This window comes from Chiroxiphia lanceolata, chromosome 1, assembly GCF_009829145.1.
Source record: "Chiroxiphia lanceolata isolate bChiLan1 chromosome 1, bChiLan1.pri, whole genome shotgun sequence".
Classification (NCBI taxonomy): domain Eukaryota; kingdom Metazoa; phylum Chordata; class Aves; order Passeriformes; family Pipridae; genus Chiroxiphia; species Chiroxiphia lanceolata.
In genome coordinates, this window is record NC_045637.1 from 146,857,722 (window position 1) to 146,882,312 (window position 24,591).

At 39.4% G+C, this 24,591-nt stretch overlaps 1 protein-coding gene across 1 annotated transcript in view; it reads left to right on the forward strand.

Moving 5' to 3' along the window:
* Positions 1-23,924, forward strand: part of PTPRN2 (protein tyrosine phosphatase receptor type N2) — a 645,372-nt gene extending 621,448 nt beyond the window's left edge. The window contains exons 22-23 of the mRNA XM_032679900.1: positions 13,781-13,854; positions 19,203-23,924. Of these exons, the coding sequence (XP_032535791.1) occupies positions 13,781-13,854; positions 19,203-19,274 (146 nt within the window). The 3' untranslated portion in view covers positions 19,275-23,924. The remainder of the gene's footprint in view (positions 1-13,780; positions 13,855-19,202) is intronic.
* Positions 23,925-24,591: the final 667 nt, after the last annotated feature.

Sequence of the window (24,591 nt, forward strand, 5' to 3'; positions counted from 1 at the left end):
TAGAATAATTTGAGTTTCTTGTTCCACTGTCTGGTTTATTAGAAAGTAGACAATAATGCATTTTTAAATCAAAGTAAATAGAGGAGTACTTAGTTTCAGCAGTGGGAAAGTAGAAAGCAATCAATAAATGCCTTGGCTCTTTAGTGGGGTCTTTAATAGGGTAGGTTGGGAAAAGGAGCTCCTTTTTCATGTAATGATTTACTTCCCTGCATTCTCTTAGACAGTTAACTGTAAATGCCTTTGTCATTTACAATTTCTTCTACTGCTCATTGAATTAGTGCTAACACTTACTCTGTTAAACACATACATTCATATCTTCTACTACCTTGCTTTTTGCCATCCCTTATATTATTTAAAATGCTGAAAGCCACCAGCAAGGGGCCTGATCATAAAGCCTAAAGCAGGTGAAAAGAAATCAAGTTGGAGAAGATTTTGTGCTAGACATCTGCCATGTCAGTTGAACAGCCCCAACCTCTTTGAGGAAGGGAATTTTAAGGAACGAAATTTTAAAAATTCAAAGCATCTTGGTCTAGGACATTTGCAGAATGGTAAAAGTTGGTGCCAATGGCAGAAATGCCCCCGTGGTGTACTTAGGAGGCTGATGGGAGGACATGCAGGAGCTCACAGGAGCACTGGGACGGATTTCCTGTGGCGGCAGGTTCTTAATGAATTTCACTTTCCTGAATACAGTAAATGCAATGACTGCATCTGTGCACTGACTCCAAACAGCCACATTAAATAATCTTCTTAGATACTGGAACAGTCAGAGAGCAGTGATGTCTATCCAGTGCTACCATTCCTGTGTCATGTCAGCAGAAAGTCTTAAAGGCAAAATGTATCCTTCTGTTCAGTTGTACCAATAATTAAAGCTGCTATTTATCGTGTAGTTTATTACTATCATGTTTTTCTTCCTAGATTCATTCATATGCTGTTGCCTAGAAAGTTTGGACAATTGATCCTTGACGTCCCATTCGAACCTGGTGTTCTATGATTCTTTGATTCTGTGATATGCAGAGTAGTTACAAGACCCTCATCCTATACCCATCAAACTAATAACAAAAACTAAACAGTACTGAATCTGACCTTACCATAACATATTTAAATACTATTTAGCATGTTTTAACTATGATATCTATTTAACTATGATAGCTCCTTGTACACAGTTGCAATTTTAAGACAGTTAACAAATCACCTCTCACTTCCATGACAGACTGCTTAGTACAAACTTTGGTTTTGAGTTAGAAGATGAGAAGTGACGTAGTTCAAACCATGTGCATTTTCATGATTTAAATAAATAGAGAAAATGATAATGGATTGTTTCTGTAGATAACAATGCTTGCTGGATTTTTGATAAAGACTGTTTTTCTGAGGCTGATTTCTGCTGAGAATTTCAATGTTCTTGATGTATTTACAAGTTTTATCCTTTGTTGCTAGTGAAGATAAGCTGATTTAGATTTAGTCTGCTTGATATTCCTTCCTCACCCCAAACTCACAGTAACTCTGAGCTGATCAGGTTTTTTTTCTTTTTGTGTGATCTAGAGAAAAGTCGAGAATTTTCTCATTTCATGTCTTTCCCGCAGGCTTATTGTAGTGACTAAAAGTGTGATATATTGCAAGACATTTTTATTGAGTGTTTCTGGAACAAAAAAAAAAAAATAAAAAAAAAAAAAAGGAAAGGGAAAAAAAAAAGAAATGAGATTATGAGTCTTCCCACTTTCCTTTTTCTGAACTGAGAGGCTTGGATAGTGTAGATAATAGTTTGATTTTTAGATATTAATCCAGTCAGCAGCTGCTTAGGGTTTGCTGACCATCCATTTTCTTGTATTTGAACTAGCTGGAACAAGATGAGTCAAAGGAAAGGCAAATATGAATTTTAAAATCCTTTTAAAGTATTGATTTCCAAATTCTAAAACCCAGCAAAAAGATTTGATTTAGCAAAGCCAAACCCACAGTTTATTCTCTTGTATTCAAAAGCTTGGATTATAATTGATGAGCACACACACTCTAGCCTGGGCTGGCTGTTGAGGTTATCTCCCCAAGTCCTTTCCTTGCCCCTGCTACCCTATTGTCTGAGGGTCTTGTGAGTCAGCTCCTGAGCAGATGCAGTTTATACCGTGACATTTTAAGGCAAAACAAAAGATTCCTTAATTCGCCTTCTGACTCATCGTGATCAAATGATTTGGGCTAATCTGAACCCTTGCTGAGGTTTTGCTTATCTGCTGTGTGGATTTAACAATCATAATGAAGTTGTGGGGTTAGCTCCTCTCTGAAAGGATCTTATGAAAAGAAATGCTTGCCCATACTCGTGTTAAGATGGATTCAATCTGCTTATTTTTGAGTCCTTATGCAAAGTCTGAGAAAATTCTATTGTTCATTTGTGCAGATACAAGTCCAGTGCTGACTGTTTCTGACATGTTTTTGGTGAATGAGGGAATATTTTTTCAGCCTAGGATCCAGCTTCCCCCGTGAAAATAAAATTTAACATACTACATGTCATACAGTGGTTAGGAGAATATATGGTGTAAAAGAGAGATTACTTTTTTTTAAAGGTATCTAATGCTAAGAGGACAAAATGTGGGATTAGAAATAGGTGGTATTCTGGATAAAAATTTACAAAAGAAAAATTCAGGCTAATTTTTTTTATGTTCCAAGTTTGAATTAGTCACATTGCTGATGTTTGAGATTTGGATGAGATAGATTATTATGTCTAGGAACACAGAAAAGTAATGCAGGCCAATGGATCCAAAAAACTGGGGTTTGCTTTGTGTACCATTGTGCTATCCACAAGACTGCCTCAGTTCTCAGCAGCAATAATACCAACGACTTAAATCTGAAATGCTGCTATTTCAATTTCCGAAGGAAGTTCCCAGTGTCCATGTAAACATATCATATGTTGTAAGGCCGGTTTTTCAAATGAGCTGCATTTATGTATTGTAACTTTTATGTAATGAGTTACCCTGGAAACACAATTAGGCAAATAGTGCTCATTCTTACAGCCTTTCCCAGCAGATAATTAATCACAATGAGAGCTGGGCCCCCAGCTACATGCAGAAGTGTATATAGGCAATGTATAGGATAGTTTTTTATGGTCCAGGCTGAGATGCTCAGCAAACTCTCAGTATTTAAAAAAAACTGTTTAAAACAGTGTTTATTTCCTTTGAAAAATACATTTTGACATATAACACTTAAAAGCTTTAGGCACATTATTGACTGTAGAGAGTCACTGATTAGCAGTTCATAAAAGGAAGATAAAAATGTAGCATGTTCTACAAGCTTCTGTTGTGAAATGAATTAGTGACCACGGGGAAGGTGATGTTGGTTGAAATTTTCTAGTGGATATTGGATGGTCTGCATTTTTAGGTGATTTCCTTTATGAGATATAGAAATTTCGAACAAAAAGCAAACAAGTTATGAACACAATTTCTTTGACTTTTTTCTTTTTTTTATATAGTTTAGTGGTCAGGGATTACCCTTAAAGAGTCATATTTCTTGAGCTTTTTGCTGTTCTGAGGATTTTACTGGAAAAGAATTGGGAGTAGGAAGGTATGGTAGAAGGCAATCCTAATTATCCAGAGTTTGGGGCAGATGAATTGTGAAGAAAGACTGATCAGACATGGGCTTTTCCTTGGGAAAGGGAGCACGAAGGGGGGTCCCCATAGAGTGCTAGAAGACCCTGAAAGAAACGTATTGATGTCAGTAAGCAGCTTGAGATAGTGACTAATTTGAAAACAAGGGGTCATTGACTGAAACTAAGGAGGAGACAAGCAGATAAGGAATTTGGGCGGCATTTATTCACACAATAGGTAGGTTAGAATATGGAAAAGTGAAAAAGCTGGCCACAGAAGTACTGTGCCACTGGTTCGAGAAACAGCTGAATAAATGTTTGAGAAAGGAGGTTTATATACAGAGTGAAAAACTACTTCTTTTTCAGTTGCTAATCTTATGCTGCAGAGACGTGTTCAAGGGACTGGATGGTAGTATACTTCCTGTAAAGGGTACAATGTATATTGCCTAACTAAAGTGTGGTTTTTCCACAACTTCTATAGCTGGACCAGTTTAGTCACTTTTAAGGATAAACTCTGTTAAAGAATGAATCCATAATAATTGCATCTTTTATTCAGGTCACTCCATGTACTGTCTTGTGAAAGCATTACCACCCACGTGCAATGTAAAATGGAAGTATTGTAAATCATAATTCGTACAATATAATAGTTTCATGTGAGCAAGCTACCTCCGTGTCCCCTGGAAAGAAAATTTGTATTTTCCAAAGGGGACTCCAAGATTTTTTAAGGCCAACTGAGGCATATTTTCAGAAGTGTCATTTTTTCCAATAAGCATCTAAACTTCATTCATGTTCAATTCAGCACACGGAGATCGACTGCCTCTCAGGTAACTTATCAATAGCTTCTGGAAGAGATACTAGAAGAAGCAAATTGTGTAAAACTCTATAGGTGCTGATCCTGGAAAGCACCTGTAAGCCAGCAGTAGCAGCATATTCACAATTCTTTCTACAGTGTGCTTTGCATGTGCTTTGTGTGTGTCTGCAGGTGCATGAATAAGCTGAACTTAGATATGTGCACTGGTATTTTCTAGTGTGACCATAGGTGATTATGGGACATCTTATACCATACAGAATATAACTCATTAACTTCCTTTCTTGCATGTAGTAATTTAGGCATATTCATTTTACTTTCAACTTCAGGGGAGGGCGGAGGAAATCTAGATGTAAAAGAGAAACAATTCCTATATGGTACAGAATGTGATGTGACAATTCTCACGCACAGTTGGAGTGAGGAAGGATTGGTCCTCAAATTAGCATCCATTTGCATTCAGTTACAGTGAGTGGTTTCTGCATGTTTTTTCTGCATTGACAAAGGATATTAGCTTAAAAGCTGACATGTCAGCAGTGAGTTCTATCCTTGCAAGGCTGTTAAAATCAGTATAAAGCTTAGAAGCATTATTTTCCTGTAGCATTTTTTAAAATATTAGACTGCTTCTAGGTGTTCCATCTTCAGTGTCACCTTCCTTTGGACTGTGTACTGACAAAGCCATATCACATTTATGCATTTATAAAATGCAGTCTTCAAGTATTAATGTAAAATGTGTAAACAATAACACATTATGTAACGTATAGTCTGTGTGTATATGACTGTCACAAGTATTATAATTACCTCACTTTTATTACCATAAGTACTCCCTTCCTACTTCCATGTTTTCCTTGCCCATTGGGTTTTTTTGTTGAAGTTGTTTCAGTTTTTGGTTTTTAATTAAGATAGTGAAATTTTAATTTTGTTAGGTGTATATAAGTACTTATGTATTAGTCTGAAATTATCAACACTTCACTGATTTAGGTATACATTGGGTCCATCCCTAATTACATACACACATGCACACAGATTTTGTTCATCTCAGAGACAGAATAAGCTTTTTATGAAAATGCCAGCCTCAGTACATTTATCTTTTTTGTTCTCTTTAAAAGTGTGTCCCTTACTAGGTTTTTGCTGACTCTTTTCTCTTTCCATGAAAAGCTTCAAATAATCCTTCTGACCAATAGCAGAACTCCTGCAGTTACAACAACAGACATCTGGATAACTACAAATGAAAATTGCTTTTATTTTTGCAATTTCTAGCTGGTGGTGAGCTCCCTTTTTCATCTCTAATATTTACAAGTGTTTTTATTTAATGGGCACTTAGATAATGCAAGTTGAAGGAAGAAAATACTCTCATTTCTTTGCAGCATAGCAGTTACTCATGCAACACATTTTTCACTTCCCTGGCCTTCACTACACTATACTGCAACCGGTTTATCTTTTCATTGTGGTTCCACGTTGCTTTGCTTTTGTCATTTCCCTCAGAAGGTGAGGTGAGGGAAATGGAGAAGGCTACAGGCACAAAACACAGACCTCAAACACCATTGGATTTGGCAGATTCTAGCATTTGTGAACCCAAAAGTGCAGAACAGAAACTCAGCTCTTTTCAACCCAGGTTCATTCCAGCTAACTTTAGCCATATAAAACATCTAGTGTTAAGCATCTCACCTAACCTAGTTGTCTAGGTCTCCTCAGTCATCAATGAGAACGATATGCACCTCTGGAGGATAATTCTCAGGCAAATGAATTGCCATCAGAGTTTACCTTCTCTCTCTTAGCTGTTGGGAGAGGAGATGACTAACTCCAATTCGAACTTCAAGGATGGCTGGAGTAGATGAGATGAGGCTGGGCCTTTGAGACTAAGCTAGTTAGTAAATATTACCGGTTTGCCATTAAAACTAATGGTCAGTGAAGAAGTGGTGTTACACTCCCCCTAGTTATGACCCTTTTCTCTTTAATCAGATTGAGTTTGCCCCTCATATGGTGTGATTAAATGTTTTGCTGCAACATTAAGTACTCAATGGGGCAAACACTTGCTGGAGCAGCTACACGAGCCATCCTTTAGAATTTGTCAGTAGGAAGCTGGAGGCATCCAGGGCTTTAGGAGCATGGCAAATCTATAGCATATCTGTGCTACGTCCAGCTACATTAGACATTGGAAACAGCAAAACTGTGACAGTGTAATAGTCCATGAGTGCTGATTTACCCTCCTAGGTCCCCAGAGAGCCCACTTCTATTCCTATACACTACTGCAGACAGAGGTATAGATGGCTATGTTTGTGTATCAGGCTCTCGACAGACCTGAGTCTAGTCACTGCCTGTCCTTGGGTCTCCATAATTCACTGTCTACCTCCCTCCTATGGCAAAGCTGAATGCAGAAAAGGGCGAGAAAATGCAGTACTAAAGCCAAGAAAACCTATTTGTCAGAATCTTCACACAGGGAGGGAAGAAAGGCAGCACAAAGCCGCTGCGCACAAGTGTGCTTTGACCATGACGCATCACTTTTAGGCATGAGTCATGCAGTCATCACCCAAACATGAAAAACACTTGTATTCTTCCTAAACACAGACACACTCTGATTAGACAGCTCAGTCTCCTCGCTGGCACTGTATTTTTTTCCCTTAGTTTCTTTCTCAAGTGTATTTTTGGTATTTCATAATATTACAAGTGAATCTTCCATGGCGCTCCCGACTGCCTATGAACACCGAGCCGTGTGGGATCTGAGGCTAAAGGCTGCTGAGCAGCAGCATCCTGAAAATATTAATTGGATCTTTTTCAGCTTCCAGCAACAGCAGGGTAAAGGACTGTATTAGTGACTCTTCCTTCAAGATTCTAACAAGCCAGGTTTTAATCTGACCTAACAAGTCCCTCTGCCCTTCAAGGCCTAATTCAAAATCTATACAATATAATAAATATAAAAAGATGCATTAAGCAGGTAATATCTTACTAGAATGAAGCTGAATACGTATCACTACAAAAAGAAAGGCACTTGACGGGTCATTTCTGTATTCCCCTTAGTACTCCATTTTTTTCTGTTGGGAGAAATGCTTATTGCCACACAGATCATCATAATTTCCTTAAGGAGAAATGGTAAAAGTGTTAATAACCCCCCCTTTACAACCAGCAGCATGACTCCTACATCATATATTCAACTTTGTGATCACTTCATGATCAAGGGGAACAGAAAGAGGGCTGAGAAAGGTGTAAAGGGTATTGGAAAAAAAATAGACTATCTGTCTAGGTCCTCACCTCTCTAGTGTCCAAGCACCTTGTAATCATTAATGGACTTGCTTTCATAACAACTCATTAGGTAGGGAAAAAGTGGTTCATTTTATAAATGATGGTGTGAAACATAGGGTGAATTTAATGATTTAGCCAAAGTGGTGCAGGAAGTCAGAGTCTCAGTCTGGAAGAGATCTGAAATATATCTAAACATAGCCCCCTAATGACCAAGCCATCCTTTAGGACTCACAGTAACAAATTTGGAGCCATTCTGCAGAGTTATAATCATATCTTTTTGAGGATATATGCCTGTAGATCTGAAAGTTGTTCCCAACTAGAAAAATCCTTTTTAATTTAATATTTATGAGTGAAATGTATTTGTGAAACATTCACAAAGAAAACCCTTCAGTTTGGGTTATTTAAAATGAAACCCCCCACAAATAAGTGCTTTGATGAAGTATTTAAGCATCATTTTATTTTTATAAATACACAGAAAATTCAGAGCATCTAGAATCTAAAATATTCCTTTTAAGACAGGGCTTTAATATAAAATTCCATCAGTTTCACAGAATATACACTGCACTTTTCATTAGTGCTGAATAAAATAGGACTTTTGACTTTGCTTTCAGCGTATGCTCAAGCCTATTACAGAAAAATCTCAAAGATTACCTTAATTAAGCCAAAATTTTCGTGCATTTATATAACAAATGCTGATTGTTCTTATAACCTGGAAAAAAAGAAGAAAAAAATTTTTAAAAAAAAAAAAAACCTAACCCAGCACATTTTCAGGTGCACAAGTTCTGTAGTTTGCTGAACCTGAAAAATACTGTTTGATGATATGCCTTAATTTTTCCTTCCCAGCTGATACATTTAAAGATGTCATATGTCATATGACAAACTTTGTCATATTCCTGTGCCATCACAGTGACAGCAATACTGCTACAATGGGGAAGGGATGATCCTCCACAGAGTGTTTCTCGTGTGTCTTGTGCTTAGCAAAATAGGTCCCCTGCCACGCTTAGGGGGATGAGAAAAGAGGGAAGCTTTCATTATTATAGTCATAAAACTAACGTTAGTTAATTCACTGTGATTTTAAATATTGCAGGCTGCTGGTCACCTCGTGGAGCCTATGGCAGCAGAATTTGGCCAGGTCGTTAATTATTGAGGGAGAAAAAGGGAACTTAACTTTTTTCCATGTTTTTATGACATGCTGGATACTCCACTTAGGCAACTATCTAAGGGCAAACACTTTAACCCCTTGAGATCTGCTAATCAGGAGCACCAGCTGTTAAGTGCCAGCATGCATCCTGCATTCATGCCTGCGGGGAGAGAAAGGGCTGCAAAGGATATGACCCTAAACTTCAGAAACCGCTTCTCTCCTTGGGGGCAAAATATCATTCAGCTTGCATCTTCTCTTGTTTTCTTTTAGTTTATCCAGTTAATGTTCCTGATGTGGGTTGTTGTGCACTCACTGTGAATGCTTCAAGCCTTTTGGAAGATGATAGTTAATTACTGAAGTTAAAATCTGGCTTGCACTGGTGTGGAAGTGCTTTCAGAGGTATTTACTCAGCGAGCTCACTGAGCTGCTAAGGGAAGGGGAAGGCTGGTACTGTCTGGCTCACAATGAATTACTGCAAATGCATGTTCTGTTTTTCAAAAAAAGCACATTGCACAGTCATTTTTCACAATACTGCTGGTACAATATTAGATCAGTCTCACAGTAACTTACATTCGTACATTCATTTAAAACAAGCAATGAAATCCATTGTGTAAAAACCTGTCACAAACACAAACCATATTTATTCCCTGCAGAGTAAAATACAGTCAAAAGGTGAAAAGGCAGTTCTTTATTGTTTAAATGCTGCTTCTTTTATCCCTCTCTTTAGTTTCTGAAACCAGTAGCACTGTTAAGCAGACAGATATGTATTGATGGGGAGAAAAGATAGAAAATATTGCTTTTTTGACATATTTTGTGTTCTCTTTTACAAATGTCAATGCTCTCCAGCCTAGTATTTTTAACCCTTCCTCTAGATTATTTCTTATATGACAATAAATTGACATCTGCATTTATTACTGGACTTCATAATTTAGTAGCCTGAGAAAAACACTTCCAATAACAGGATATCCATGGAATCAGTGGATTGAGTTCTTCCAGCTTTTACTATAAACCACTGCATCAAATGTACTTTCTATGTGGGCTTTCCAGATAAGTAATGTTTAAAATACCTTAGCAGCGTGTGGATGTTTTGTAGCCATCTCAGTAAGAGCGTGACTTGACCCCAATGTCCTGAGAAGCAATATCCCTCTCTCCCAATGTCATGTAGCATATGCTGTATTTTTTGTCACCTGAAAAGGCTCAAAAGCATAAATAAAATGTAATTGGTTACTATGGAATGTTATGCCATACTGCTGTACTCTCAGCTTAAAGAGAAAGACTGAGCGTGGCAAAGAAGGTGTTGAATTTGTGTCAGATTTCAGCAAAATAATTCCAAAGGGAGTTGAAAGCTCACGATGCACTTAAACACTGAGCTTCTCTCACCTGTGAAGGCAGGTTGGGTTCAGACCTCCCTTTGTGTCTTGAAAATCTCTTCCTTTGTCTGTCTCTGTCACCGGAAAACTTTCTACAGGCTATCGCACACATCAGTGGAAGTGAGCTGAATCTACATGGTATAACAGCAGTCTAGCCTAAGCTTGAAGAGAAAAAAAGCCCTCATCACAAAATGAGATTTAATAGGGGACTAGCAATATACATGTTTAAACACACTTGTTTTAGCCACAATAAGGGAATAGCTGCAGAACATGTAGATGCAGAGGAGGAAGAGAGGTTTACTCATGTAGACAGAAAACAAGTCATGCTGGCTTTACCCTATGCCATTGATTTCATTCCTTTTCCTTTTCTTGTTCCAAGATCTTTTTCTTCCAAAACAGAATCCTGTCTTTGCAGCCCTAAGCTTTGTTGACCAGTCTCTCTAAATACTTAGGTAGTTCCCATCACGATAGTATCCAAGGCATTCAGAGGTGGAAAAAAGGGGGTAGTAAACTACTCCATGTCTCTGCTTTGGATTGTCTCTAACCCCCTGGCATCTCAACAAGACACTTGATTTGGGCAAAATCATACTTGCCTCTCCTTTTCCTTTTAATTACCTATGACTGAGGATGTCAGAAGTGCTTTTGGGTGACCTGCTGATCACAACCCATGGGTTGGGGGACACGAATCAGCAAAAACTGACATTTCAGAGACTTTACTGACAAAATACTTCATAATAAGCTTCCCATTAAGCACACCAGCCCACTAGGACTGTTCTTATGTTCCATTGCAAGCATATGCTTTGCTGGTTTGCTAGATCAGGAATTTTTGATCAAGTGTAGTTCATACTATTAGTCATGTCATTCCCTTAATGATGATAAAAAAGCAAGTGTCAGTTCACTAGTAACTGCCTGCAATCTGCATCACAGAAATGGACAAATTAACTCTTTCAAAGGTAAGCTCAGAAGCCTGTCTGGCCATTAAGGAGTGTTATTATGCCTTGTCCTGAACCTTTTTCCTTTTTGTCCTGAGGCTACAGTAATTTCCAATAAAGACCATCCCTCACTGGGGGGGTGACATATATGTTCACAGCCATGGGTAAGTCCCTGTAGCACTCGAGCCTGCCAGCTCCAGTGGGAGGATCTCCAGGTTCATCCTTGCAGCACACACCTCAGAGGACAGCTCAGGACAGTGGTTAACCTCGTGCATGGATGACAGTGTCTTAAATTTTTCTCATATCTTAATTTCTGAGAGTTGCTCTGATGTTGAGCCAAAATGCTACTGGGACATTTTATTTCCTGGTAATCAAATGAAGCTACAAGTAAGGCTGTAAAGGATGTACAGTACTCACACAGCTCTGGTTCCATGGATATCTGTGGTGAAACAGGAAAATCTCACCTAACTGCACGTTTATGTGTGAGAATAAACACAGAAATGAGCTACTGTTAGGGTTTGCAGTGAGAGTACCTTTACTGATGCTTTCCAGGTGAATTGCCACTAGAAAACCTGCAACAGATTTAATTTACAATTATTGTCACTATTATCAGATTTTACAGCATATTTAAGTATGTATTGCTTTGCTCTGTTGTAAGAAGATTTTGAGGTTTTTTAATTTTAAAATATAATTTTATTTTTTTTCAAAGCCCATCCCTGTAAATCCCAGTGGTTGGAGAGGGCGGGGAACAGGGAGCAAAAGTTGTACATACAATACCCCAACCCCTGGCAATTAGCAAAACTATCTGTCAGATAACATTTCTAAGTTGTCACTGTTTTATTTACTGAATTAATTAATTTCATTTCTGATACAGCTGAAGAACATATTTTCATTGATATGAAGAACATATTGCAAGTCAATTATTCTTGTAGAGCCAATGCTATTTTAAATTATCTTTTCATATCTTTTATCAAGGATACCAAATGAAATCATTCACTATTTGTTACTTTTCTGAATCTTTTAAAAGGTGGTGCTGAGCTATAAAGTTGAGTTGGGTAAATGAGGAGGTGAATGATGTTTACATTGACATGAACCTAATTATGGTTAGACAAGCCCCTAAATTACAAGAGTTGTAGGAAGAGTGATAAGCATTGGGTCCAATTTTAAAAATCCAGTTCTGAGGACTAAACAAGTATGTTTCCAGATGTATGCAAGTTAGCTATTGCAGGAACAACGCTTTAGGTGCATGGCCCACAAGTTGGCCACTGAGACACCTGTGAATAGTTGGGCATATTTAAATGCCTCCAGAAGGAAGTCACGATTGGCACAGGCTGAGCCAGGAAGTTCCTAGGGCCAGACAATGGAAAATGGTTGTCAAATTGCACATCCAAGGGCCACAGTCTTGTTCAGAGCTGAGTATCCTTTAAAATAGAAGCAGATTGCAGAATTGTAGCCAATCACTGCCCTTGATAAACCATCTCATGACAAAAATGAATGTATGAAAGAGGAGAGACCTGAGGTCAGCACCTTTCTAAGCTTACTAAGATTTACTGGGTAAATCTAGACCCTTCCTTGGTTACAAACTGGTCACCAAGGAAGGCCTAGACCAAACCACCACAGCTTCTCAAGCTACAAACCCACATCTGCCCTAGGACAATGCTCGGCCAACCAGGGCAGCAGGGAATAGTGGAGCAGAGTTGGAGGTACACTTGAGCTAGGATGACCCTTTGCCCATCTGCCTGATGCTTTAGCACCATGAGATGTTCTTGCAAGATGCAGAAGGGAACAGATGCACGAGAGCCAAATTCTGTAGCTGAACTTTTCAGCTCGAAGGATTTCCAACCAGTCTTCTACTCTTGGAGCTCGTACAGGAAGGACCAAAATCCTGATTTCCCCTCAATCCCTTAAAAAAACATTATCAGATTAGGCCCTTAAGGAAAATGAGGAGGGTGGTCTTGAAATGTCTTACACTAGAGGAAACTGAGGAGGAAATCAGTATCTCCTGCCCCCTTCAGTTCTCTAGTCTTTGCATATTATAAGAAGGGGAAGGGGCCTGAGGACTTGCTTTGATCTCCATAGATCATGTCCTGAAAGAAAGCACCTCCATGTGCACAGAGGAGGGGAACTGTTGGGCTGTCTGTGTCTATTATCTGTGTCCTGGTGCTCCTGATCATTACACGGCAGCCGTGTCCAGAATCCCAAAGTATAACCTAAAGAAAGTGCCTTAGATTTTCCAGATGAAGCAGTGATGACATAGCAAGATGGTCTGGCAGGTCCTGAACAAGGGAGCCATGGACAGGTTTTCTGGGTCTCAACTGCAAGTGACAGAAGGTCACCTAAACCTTGTTTTTACAGAGTTAATTCTTTGTGTGGTTCAGGCCCTTAATTCAGTGCATACTCTTAGAGTTGACAAAGGGACACTCAGTGGCCTTGCCATGACAGACCCTTAGGTTCTGCAAAATATATTCTGCTCTAGGGGCAGAGACATTTTTAAGAATTTGTTTTTCTTTGGCTTCTCTTGAATTAATGTTAGTAAAAGGTGCCCCAACCTCTTATTTTTCGATATGAACACAAAAATTGCAGCTGCCTGCCAAATCTGCTGAGAGATGGATGTAATAATTTTCAATTGGACTGTTAGCCCAAAGGGAACCTGATAGCAAGAGATTGACAGATGCAGCATGGATTATCTTGTGCTCTGAACTCAGCCCAATTTGTGGTTTGTTGCAGGTGCTAAAGAGATTGATATTGCTGCTACCCTGGAGCACTTGAGGGACCAGAGACCAGGCATGGTCCAGACAAAGGTACTGTCAATAAATCCACTGGGATTTTAAATACATTAAAGGTCTTTCACAGTAGTTGTTTTCATGACAGAAGAGAGAGGGTATGACCTAATTTAACGCAGGTCGCTTGCTGATTACTGTTTGGCTCCCTACCAACTGAGGTTTATTTATGCTGAAGATTTATCTAGGTTACTTTCTTTGGTGTTTACTGTTCTTTCTTGTAACATCTCCAACATCTATCTTGATTACCATATATGAAGGGCAGTCAAGACAACAATCTATAGCCTGCTAAAGAAAATGTGCATTTGAAAGAATGTTCTTGCTTTCATCCTGAACTATGGATTATTTGCTTAGACTCTCTGTGCTTAACTGTGCATGTAATATTTTTTTTAAAGCTTCTATTCATGAAAGAGAATGTAACTACTGCATTTGATTTTTTTAATGGGAAAAAAACCCCAGAAGTTTTAAGTTAAAGGAAATAAAGTTTTGTAGGAAATCTAGTAAATTTTAGTATCTTTGAATGGAAGAAGCTTACATCGTGCCTACAGCCTTGTCCTTTGTGGATGTAAGATGGAAACTATATTTGTACCCGTTGGTGAGGTGAATGCCTTACTCTCTGATTCCTGTCAGTTGTAATAGTTTTGACATTTTTCCACAATGTAAAACTTTCAAAGATAGCCGATAGTGTGATTGTAGTCCCTTAAATTAGAAATGAAACTTACTATTATTAACAATTCCAGTGTTGTATGGAATGATATTTTACAGTATTTGCTGCAAGTTAAGAGCTGCAAATATGTCAATAAAGAAACTTGTTCCTGGTATGGAGACCAAATAAATATGTTTATGACATTATAAAATATCAAATGGTAGTTATAGTACCGAACTGAGCAGCAATGTGACAGCACTCTGTCTTGGCCAAGCTGGAACTGACAGGAATTTCTGCATCATTTAGGGAGCTGAAATTGCTGAGGGGCAAAGGTGAAATAAATATGCTGCAGAAATCAACATCACTTTCATAACTTTTCCTGAATCTCTTCCCAATCATTCTATTTTCCCACTAATACGAGGAGAAATAGTGCTGAAGAACAGCTGGGGGAACGTTAATTATTATTTACCAATTAAGTAAGTGCATGAAAAATAAAGATAAGCCAGTCAAAGCTAACTAAGCTTTATCTGCAAGTAAGACAAGAAAATCGCACAAATCGTTCTTCTGCTTTGATTATTCAGACTGAAAAAAAAATGCAAATAACACACAGTATTCAATGTCATATATATTTACTCTGAGAGAAGATGCAAGTCCTGGGCTATTCTGTAAATGCCTCCAAAATATATAGCAGCTCTGTAGCAACATAGAGCTCAGATTCCAGTTTCTTTTTCAGAGCAGAGAAATTATGGCTTGTTGCCTTCAGCAGAAGAAAAAACATCACTCCAGAACCAAAGAATGAGGTTATGTGAACAACTTCTCTTACTTAGCTCAGCAATAGTTACCCTAGTTCCATGAAAATCTCCCTTAAGACATGGTTTTTTTCCCTCCAAACATCTGTCTGGAAGAACTCCAGAAAAAAAATGTATCCTGTGTTCTCATCCAGGATGAAAAATTTTCTCAGGATATTGCTTATCTCTCCTCTTACTCCTTCTTCCATCATTGTCATTTTCTCAAAACCACCCAAATCATTTATTCAAGCTAATGTCTTGCAAATTATAAATATCTGGTTACATGCTAGCAGTGCACGATCCCCAGAGAATTTTTCTGATGGATTTAAACAAACCCCTGTGCTTTCCCAACTGAATACAAATAAGGAATATTAGACTCTTGGAGTAATTTAAAACGATGGATTAAAAGTCAGGTTAGAAATGCCAATTAGAGAATATCCCCAGGCAAAATAAACACCAACTTCCTTCAGCAATGTTATTGTGTTTCCAGCAGGCAGCGCTCCACATTTCCAGTAGGCATAGGAAAGATTTGTTTGCAGCATTTTATCTTCTGGAAGGGATCTTTTATTCAAAAGCATTGTATATAATAAATTCTAATGAAATTATCAGAACAACATTCTGCATTTCTGGGAAGCATAATAGAGGGTTTGTGGGTTTGTGGAATTTTTTTTTGCAGGGGAATCATAAAATAGAATTGATATGTTACATGTGAGAGGAAAAAGTAATGAAGGAGGAAGTGTATTCTCTGTGATGGGAAAAATATATATTTCCTTTTTCTCCTCTCTCCTTCTATATCCTTCTTCTCACAACCTGTAATAATATCAACTAGATTCTTTATTGTATCATATATGCTACATGTACCCAGTTTGTTTTCCTGTGAATTTTTATTTGTAGACTTAATGAAACGTAGCTTATTATTTTAAGCTATTATTTTAAGCTACTTTATTATTAAGTATAGTCTTGTCACCTCTGCGTTATAGGTGGACTGACACCACCGAATGCCCGTCCAGCTCAGTTTTCTAGGCAAAGCTAGATGTTAAAATTCATGTCCAGACAACCTTGTATATGCCAATAGCATATGTGAATGGCAGTGTAGCTGTACAGACCAACAAACTGAGCTCCTTGAAAAATTGCTCTGTGTTCATCCTTGTGGAAGAGTGTGAAAGGTGTGTAAAGGCTTTTCTTTGGATGGTGGTGATATACATCAATGGAAACTGCACTCTCTGTGTTTTGCCTGTGTGTATTATGCAGAAAGATGGAGGAGGAAGAGCTCAACTGCACCATCCCAGAAAGGCCATGTCCCCACACATCTCGTGTCTGCTCTACTGCAGTCCCCTTTACTGCAGTGTTTCACTGTCAGTTTTGAACTCTGGCCATAAAGATCACACTTTGTAAGTTGTTTTGCCTCAGCCATTAAGGTCCCATCTGAAGTCTGCTGGTAGTCTCCACTGAATTTGTCTCCAAAATCCATACTGAGTTCCTGTTGCTCAGTCCACAGTCCCCAGGCGAGACAGACACTCTTGCTCAGGGGGTGCAATGATGCCCTATGCTCACGTCAGGGGTGACTGGAGGGTGACCTCCTTGAGGGGTCAGCTGGTCTCCAGCCTGACAGATCATCATAATAAGGTGAGTACATCCTGAACCAACAAGCTTAAAGGGCAGATTTGCTGAGTGAGTTACTTTAGAGCAATACAAGTTATTTTCAACAATGGGACTAATAATAGGGTCTATAGTCCTTGATCTTACAAGGTTTTCCTGGCTCTGATATACTCAGATGAAGAGTACCTTAGGGAAGCCTCATTACCATGGGGACCTTCCCTCATTCTAAACTGATTCTCACATCCTGAAAGAGGCCTCTGCTCATCTCTGGAGCTTGACTGCATCACTGTGTCAGCCCCATCGTGTTCAGATCACCTTCTTCTGTTGTTGTCCTCCCTGTTTTCCAAGGACTGGCACGGTGGGGACCAGCTGTCCCACTCAGAACTGAGTGCCAGCATTCCAGGACCACCTGCTTGGTGCCTCTCCTGCCAGCCCCACCACAAGGGTCTCCTACCCTGCCCAGGCTGCTCCACAGGTCTCTCATCTCACAGGGCTGTCTCAATGGGGTCCAGTGACTCCTGCCTCCTCCTACCAGAGTTCTCTCTCCCCGATGTACTTCTCATGCATCAACCTCAATGTCTTGAAGCTTTTTGAGCTAGTACTAGCTCCCAGTTTGGTTCTGGCACAGCATGACCACTGGCATGCCCTCTCTGCCCCTGCTGCCCTCCAACTCCTCTCACACATTCACTGTGCTCTGGTTAAAACACAACTGATGCTCCTGCATGGCCACCAGCATTCCCAGCCTTTTCTTTAATTGCAGAGACCTTAGGCCATGCAGGGAGCCATAGGCAGTCATATACACCATTTTCAGGGCTAGTGAGGATGAGTCCTACTCTTTAGGGTGAATTGATGTCTGATTAAAAACTGTTGGCTGCAGTCCAGCAAATGTACACGGATGCCACTCTGACAGTACCAAGCAGAAAGCAAAGTTCTCGAATGTCATCATCGCTCAGAAATTATTCTGAGTTTTTATTTATTTTTCTGCCTTGGCACTGTGCCCATCATTACTTCTCTGAAGTGTCTTCACATGGGAGATGATTCTGCATAGAGGTGAGACAAGGCAGAGAAGACTGGCACTGGATTGCAGGAATTAGAAGTCAGCTGCCTTTCTGAACTGTGAGTTGCACACCTGTAGTTTGTTCTTTCATCCTTCCTTCAGATTTCTGCAGGAAAGTGAAACATCATAGAAAATGAACACTATTAGTCCAGTAATCACCTCTGGGGGCTGGCTGTGTTCTGCAGCCATACCACACAGCCCCTGGCAGCACAAACTGAGGGGCTGGAAGTACCAGACCACCAGTTTTCTAACGGAAGGCACAAACGGTATCCCAGCAGTGATCCTGGGATGTTCTGTAGGGTGTATCTCAGACTTCCATTCCCAAAGTCAATTCTTCAGCACCTTGACTCCAACTATCTTAAAACTCTGGAGTACTTCTAGAAAATCAGAAATGCCTCCACCATCCTTACCTGGCGTCTTTGATTTGCCTGTCATTTGAGTAAACTGCTCATTGAAAAGTTGCAAACTCAAAATCATCCAGTGAGATATTTCAGTAAGCTAAAATACCGAGAAAAATTTCTTGCTTGAAAAATATAACATCTGTTAACCTTGAGGATTTAACACTCCTTTGTCCTTCTGTAGGACTACACAGTTCAGGAGCAAGTTAGGTTTGCACTGAGAAGCAGCAGCAATTCATGGCTGTGTCCTTCACACCTCTGCCAGCCCATCATTTTGGTGCTGTGGTTACAGTAAATTAAAACAGCAAAAAGCTTTCCAAAGCTTTCCACCGTTGAGTAATTTGTGGGTGTGGAAAGACCAGTAAAAATAGAGGCTTAAAAAGATCAGTGACAGGTGAGCCAAAAAGCAGATATTGTTCTCTATAATAGATATAAGGTGAGGAGATATTCTAGACTGTTTCAACTAGAAAGAGTCCTAGGAAAAGCCAAAGCCTCTGCTTTGCAGCATCTCACTTATTGCGTATCTCAATTATATTAATGAGTTCCCATTTCTGTGTCAGAAGTAAATGGCTGGTGATCAGCTACTCCCAAAGCCTTCTGACCACGCAATGGCAATACATCAATTGTGTCCCAGTAGCTTATGTTCTGCTGCTAACATTTTTCTCCATTAAAATTACTCCGGCTTCAAGATGCTGTCAAACATGTTATATGACATCAATAATCCCAGAACATTTTGTTCTTTTCCATTGCAGTGCACAGTTCATCCTGCATATTCATATTTTTAACAATGTCTTGAGGATGTTCAGCTCCGGAATAGTGCACCAGCCTTTTGGAAAGTGTTTTGTTTTATTAATCAGAGTTTGTGTTTGTTCTCTCTGCAGGAGCAGTTTGAGTTTGCGCTGACAGCAGTTGCAGAGGAAGTGAATGCAATACTCAAGGCCCTTCCCCAGTGAGCAGCTCAGTCTCCTGAAGGCTCCTGCAGAATCCATCCCTCGTTTTCCTCATCCTCAGTCCCTGTGAATGTTCTTGGAAACCGTGACCTGACCTTAACTGTGTATCTTCTGTTGTAATCACATAGTGATAGGGTCCTTACAAACTCCTTTAGCTGGTAAAAGTTCAACAGTTAAAATGTGTATTCTGTTTTTTGGGGTTTTAAACAAATTTTTAAAAGTACATCAGAGCCTCGGATTAAGTGACAGAACAATCCATCTAATTCCTTTCACATCCTTGAAGCCCTGAATGTCACACTTTGAAAGCACACATTCATGTTCTTAGTAGCAAATATACAATATTGTGGGTAATTAGTGCAGTCAATATAGTCACAGAAAACGGTGTTCTGTTATATTTGTAGCTTCTCAAAAGCCGAATAAGAGGGAGGGCCTGAAGAGGATGGTGATTGTTCCCATACAATGCCAAGCTGGAGCATGAAACAGTGCTGAGGGTGTGAGTAAACATAGGTCCAGGAGGCTCTGGCAAGGAAAGCTTGCACCTTCTCATGCCAGGCTTTGGCAAGCAAGTGTTTTCTTAGCTGTTGTTTACTTTTCAGCTTTGTGCCATGAGAGGAAGAAAATCCGAACTATAAGTAAAACAGGCTTGCACAGTTATTGCAACTGGGGAGGTCATTTTGGTCACATTAATGGGAAGTTGGGGGATAACGAGCACAACAGCTCTGACCATGTACCTGCCACTGACAGCATGGAAAACAGAGGGTAGACTCCCCTCAGGTGATGAGAAAGGCCCTGTCAGCAATCAGGTAACTGTCTGGAGCTGTTATGGAAACGGATTGTTGGTTTTACGGGATTACTGAGGAAGAAAATGGGACTCTCCTCTTTATATTTTTGCATTTCCCTATGTAAAGTTCTGCAGTGCCACCCTTTTTAGCCAGGAAAATATATTTCTGTAAAAGCCTGGCTGAAGGAGAAATCTCATATCTGCGTTTTATGATTCTCATCGAATTTGTCTGATCCAGAAGTTCATTGCAGCTTTCTGAAGAGACTCTGCTTGCTCCTTGCTCTGAATGATATCTATTTTAATTAAGCATGAAGGGGTAAAGCAACACACAGGTTGAATTTCAGAGACTCTTGTGTTCTCAAGATCCTCATGCCTCCTGCTGAAAAGTAATGCTAAAGTATGTCTGTAAATGGTTTGGTTTATGGAATCTTGCTTCTGTGAATTCACAGGTTTAGTTGTGGCCCTCTTCTTAAGGAATTTAAATTATTGATAGAAAGTACTCTGATATGTTTGAATGAAGGGCCTGAGAGTAAAATTATTGAAGGTACCTAAGTGATCTAGGCTCTTAATTCATTTCCAAAAATGAATACTTGGATGCTTTTTCATATGTTATCCTACATCTCCATGACTTAAGAATCTCGGGTGCTTTTTTTTCCAAAATCTTAAGTGTGTTGTGTGCTTGAAACCATATTAGGCTAATCATTTAACTTCAGCTGGAAAATATATCATTGAATTTAATTTGGGAAGGGGACACTTTTATAAACTTCTAATCAATGAAATGTAAAAGATAACAGTATTACAGAGTTTTGCTGGCACAGAGGTAATGGGCATCTATTGAAATCAACTATGTTGCAATTTTGTGTCGTAGGTGTGGATATTGGTGATTTCTTCTTTTTAGCAATTAAAGAGTTACTAAAAAAAAAAAAAAGCAGAAGGCTTGTAACTTTTTGCCATACATTTTTGTATGCTTTACTTGATATGTGCTGTTGCTTAATTTGTGCATCCCATTACTATAGCAGTGCAGAGCAGTTACTGCAGATGCCATCATCCTCTTAAGTACACATACTGTACATTAAGCCACATGTTTATTTTATGACCTAAGCATTTTAGAGCTTTCCTAGCAATAACTAAAAAAACTAATGGAGTATAAATGAGAAAATTGCCTTTTTCATTTGATAATTTAGGTTTAACAGGATTCTTTTATTACTTTAGCTAACACAAAATTGCAGATCAGGGCAGATGAGATCGGTTTGAGCCGTATCAGCAAGTGTTTGAAGTAGATTTACTGTGAGCCATGTACTGCAGCTTTCTGAAAATACAGGTAGTTGTATGCAAACAAACTGTCCAAAGAATCAAAACTGGGGCATCCTAACAAGGCCTCTGATTATCGGGCAGAATTGTTTCCCCATGCGAGCTGCTGTGCCATTACCTGCTGCCAATGGGCTAATGGGTTTTTAGCTCAGATTTCTGCCCTGGGATTCATTAGTGTTCGCCTTCTGACTGTCCCTGTGCATACCACAAACATGCCTGACAAGCCTTTCGTTTGCACTTCAGGAATATTTTTTAATTGTTCTTTTGCAAATATTTGCATTTCGTAATAGCAATTTCAGGGTGATCTCTATTAATTCACAAGCAGCTGAGTGTGGGACTTAAATATTTCTCTTCATGCTTCAGAGTTTATTTAGTGTAGATTAGAGGGCATTAATCTTCCCCAAGGCTAATGGGGCAGGAATGTATTGTTTTATTCATACTTGTAGGCCAGTTTACACAACAGAAAGATGCAGTCTTACTCAGAGGGTTAGAGTATCTCCCACTGACCATCATTGACAATCCTGCTATTTCAGCCATGTTTTGTACAGTTCTTCCACAAAGAGGTGCCAGGCTTATTTTGTTGACTGTAAACGATCACACAGAGTATTCTGTCTGTGCATAGCACACTGTTCACACCTCTCAATAAATGCCATGTTTCTGGGGGTGATAATCTGCTGCAGGGTCGATTAGCGAAATGCAGGTTTCAGTTGCACCAGGGCAATCCAGGGGGGTTTGATAATCCATTCCCCAGGAAGATGCCAAAGCCATGGATGAAGCCACAAAGATGGATCTGCCACAAAGGGCAGGTATTTGCTTTCACTGCAGTTAACTTAATCCTTGTGATCTGTCAAAGGATGATGTTCATACCAACACCCAATCACTTAACCTGACAATGAACATGGGATGGGTCCCATGTCCAGTGTGAGTTGAGCTTCTACCTTAAAACCAGAATCACTTGAGAACCTGAAGTCAAATGAGACCCACTATCTTTCCCTGTTCAATATTCTGCTTGATCTTTAGTAAACTCATTGCAATTGAAGCTTGGGCAGGTGCCTGATGCGTGGCCATAAACAGCATGTGTTTAACATTGACCGTCCTCGTGTTCTTGATAAAGACAAATTGAATGTACAGGTCCTGTTTGTGTGGTTGAATCTTTAAATGACATTTAAGGGGGTGAGCTGCAGGAGGGTGATTTAACCCCACTGCTCACAGTTTCCTTCCTTGCTGGTCAGAGGGAGAAAACCCTGTTTTCCAGTTCACGCAACTGCTGTTCCCGAGCAGGACAGTGACCTGACCAGACCCCGGGCTTGTGTAGTCACAGCATGTCCAGGTTTGTGGGATGGAGTTGTGGTTCACCACTGTTGATAGTTCACAGGAGTAACAGCACAGTTGCTCTCTCCAGCCTCACCCTTCCCATGATATAGGTTGGGACAGGGCATGGAGGGGCAGGGCAGCACCATTCCCCAAATCCCAGATCTTTGAGGTTCAGCCCTAGCCACAGGGAAAACAGTGTGGGGTTTGCTGTTGGCTTTACATGTTTCAGGTGTGAGCTCTAACCATTGCTGTTGGCCGTTGTTGGTGGGACCTGGTGCAGCCCAGGTAATATCCAGTGGAAGTCCTTGGCAATTGTAAGGGCCAAGAATGAATTTCAGCAGAAAATCACGTATCCAAATCTCAATGCAGCAGCAAAACAAGCAAGATTATTTTTATACAAGCTTCTAAACATTTAAAACATTTAAAAATATTTTTAAAATCTACACCCATGACTAAACCTTGTCCCTGTCTCCAGCATGCATGCAGAACCAATCCCCATCCATCCCCAGGGGAATGACAGCTATAGTACCTGTAAGGAGTTCATGCTTTATTAGTCAAGTGGAACATTAATAAAACCTGGCCCACTTCATAATTTCCAGAATAGTCATTAATTAAAAAAGCTGTTTATTGGAATAGAAAACAAGTATTTGATTAGCTTTGTTACAGAACAATAGCTCTCCTAATTTTTATTCTGCATATTTTATTCTTTCTTTAGAAAATTCTCTTAAGAAGCATTTGAGATAATTCGCTTTTTAAAACTGTACAGTTTCTATGGGTTTGCTTTTTAAATGAGAGTATACTTTGTAGATTTGATTATTATATTTTTCTGTTAAGATTACATTGGGCATTACAAAAGCATTCCCCACCACAGTGAAAAGAAAGCAATCCTGTTGGTTTATTGTAAAAGAAAAAAAAATAATTAAAACAAAATTGCAGAGCTGTGGCATACTCAATCCAATTAGAGCATGACTCTTTACTACTCTTCATTTACCACATGAGAAAAAAAAATAAAGTTACACCAGCAAGATTTCATTTGAAGCTGTTCATGCATGCTGTTTGTACTGTATTTGATGGCATAATATTGTTTTGTTTACAACCTTTTCTTTCTTGTCATTCTATTATATTCTTTGTATGTATATAGTTTAAAAAAAAAAAGATTATACAAAGTATTTTGTTCTACCTCTGTAAAAATCATATTTGTGAATAAAGTCACATTGTCTGTGGATTATGGTATTGTGAATACAGCATTAACAGCTGGTGCTTTGCTTTTATTTGGGGGGTGGGAGCGGTGCCGATGCCTCTTGCTGGAGAGGTGGATTTTGACTATCCAAGGTGGGAATGTGGGGCTGACAGAGAGGGGCACAAATGCCCTGCTGAGCGCTTAGAGATGCAGGTTTAATCTGCTTTGAGAAAGAATTTCAGCCACCTCTGGCTCGAGTGTGTGGCCTGTAATATTGCACCTTCCAGGGTTTTGATCGAGGCAGACTCCTCTGTTCAGGCCAGAAGGCAAAGCAGGCAAAAGAATGACTAAGTTAAAGTGACCCTCCTTGTACAACTGACAAGTGAAAAAAAATTGGTCTGCGGTGTGTGTGATAGAGTGTACAAGTTAAAAAAATGGATTAAATGGTATTCACTTTCAGGAAAATTAAAGGCAGGAAAATGTTTTGAGGCAGGAAAGGCTGGTGGATCAGAGCATCACAAAATGGCCAAGGATTTGTAGTTTTAAAATAGAAGCAGGATTCATAAAAGGATTTGAACAGGTAATGGAAAATACTCACTGTTATATTAAATAAGGTTAAGAGGAATAAAGTCTAAGGTTCCTGGACAAGCACAGCATAAAATAAACAGTATTCTCCCTGGGGGATGGAAAGTCATTTTCCCATTAGCACTGACCATTATATGAAGGTTTGTACC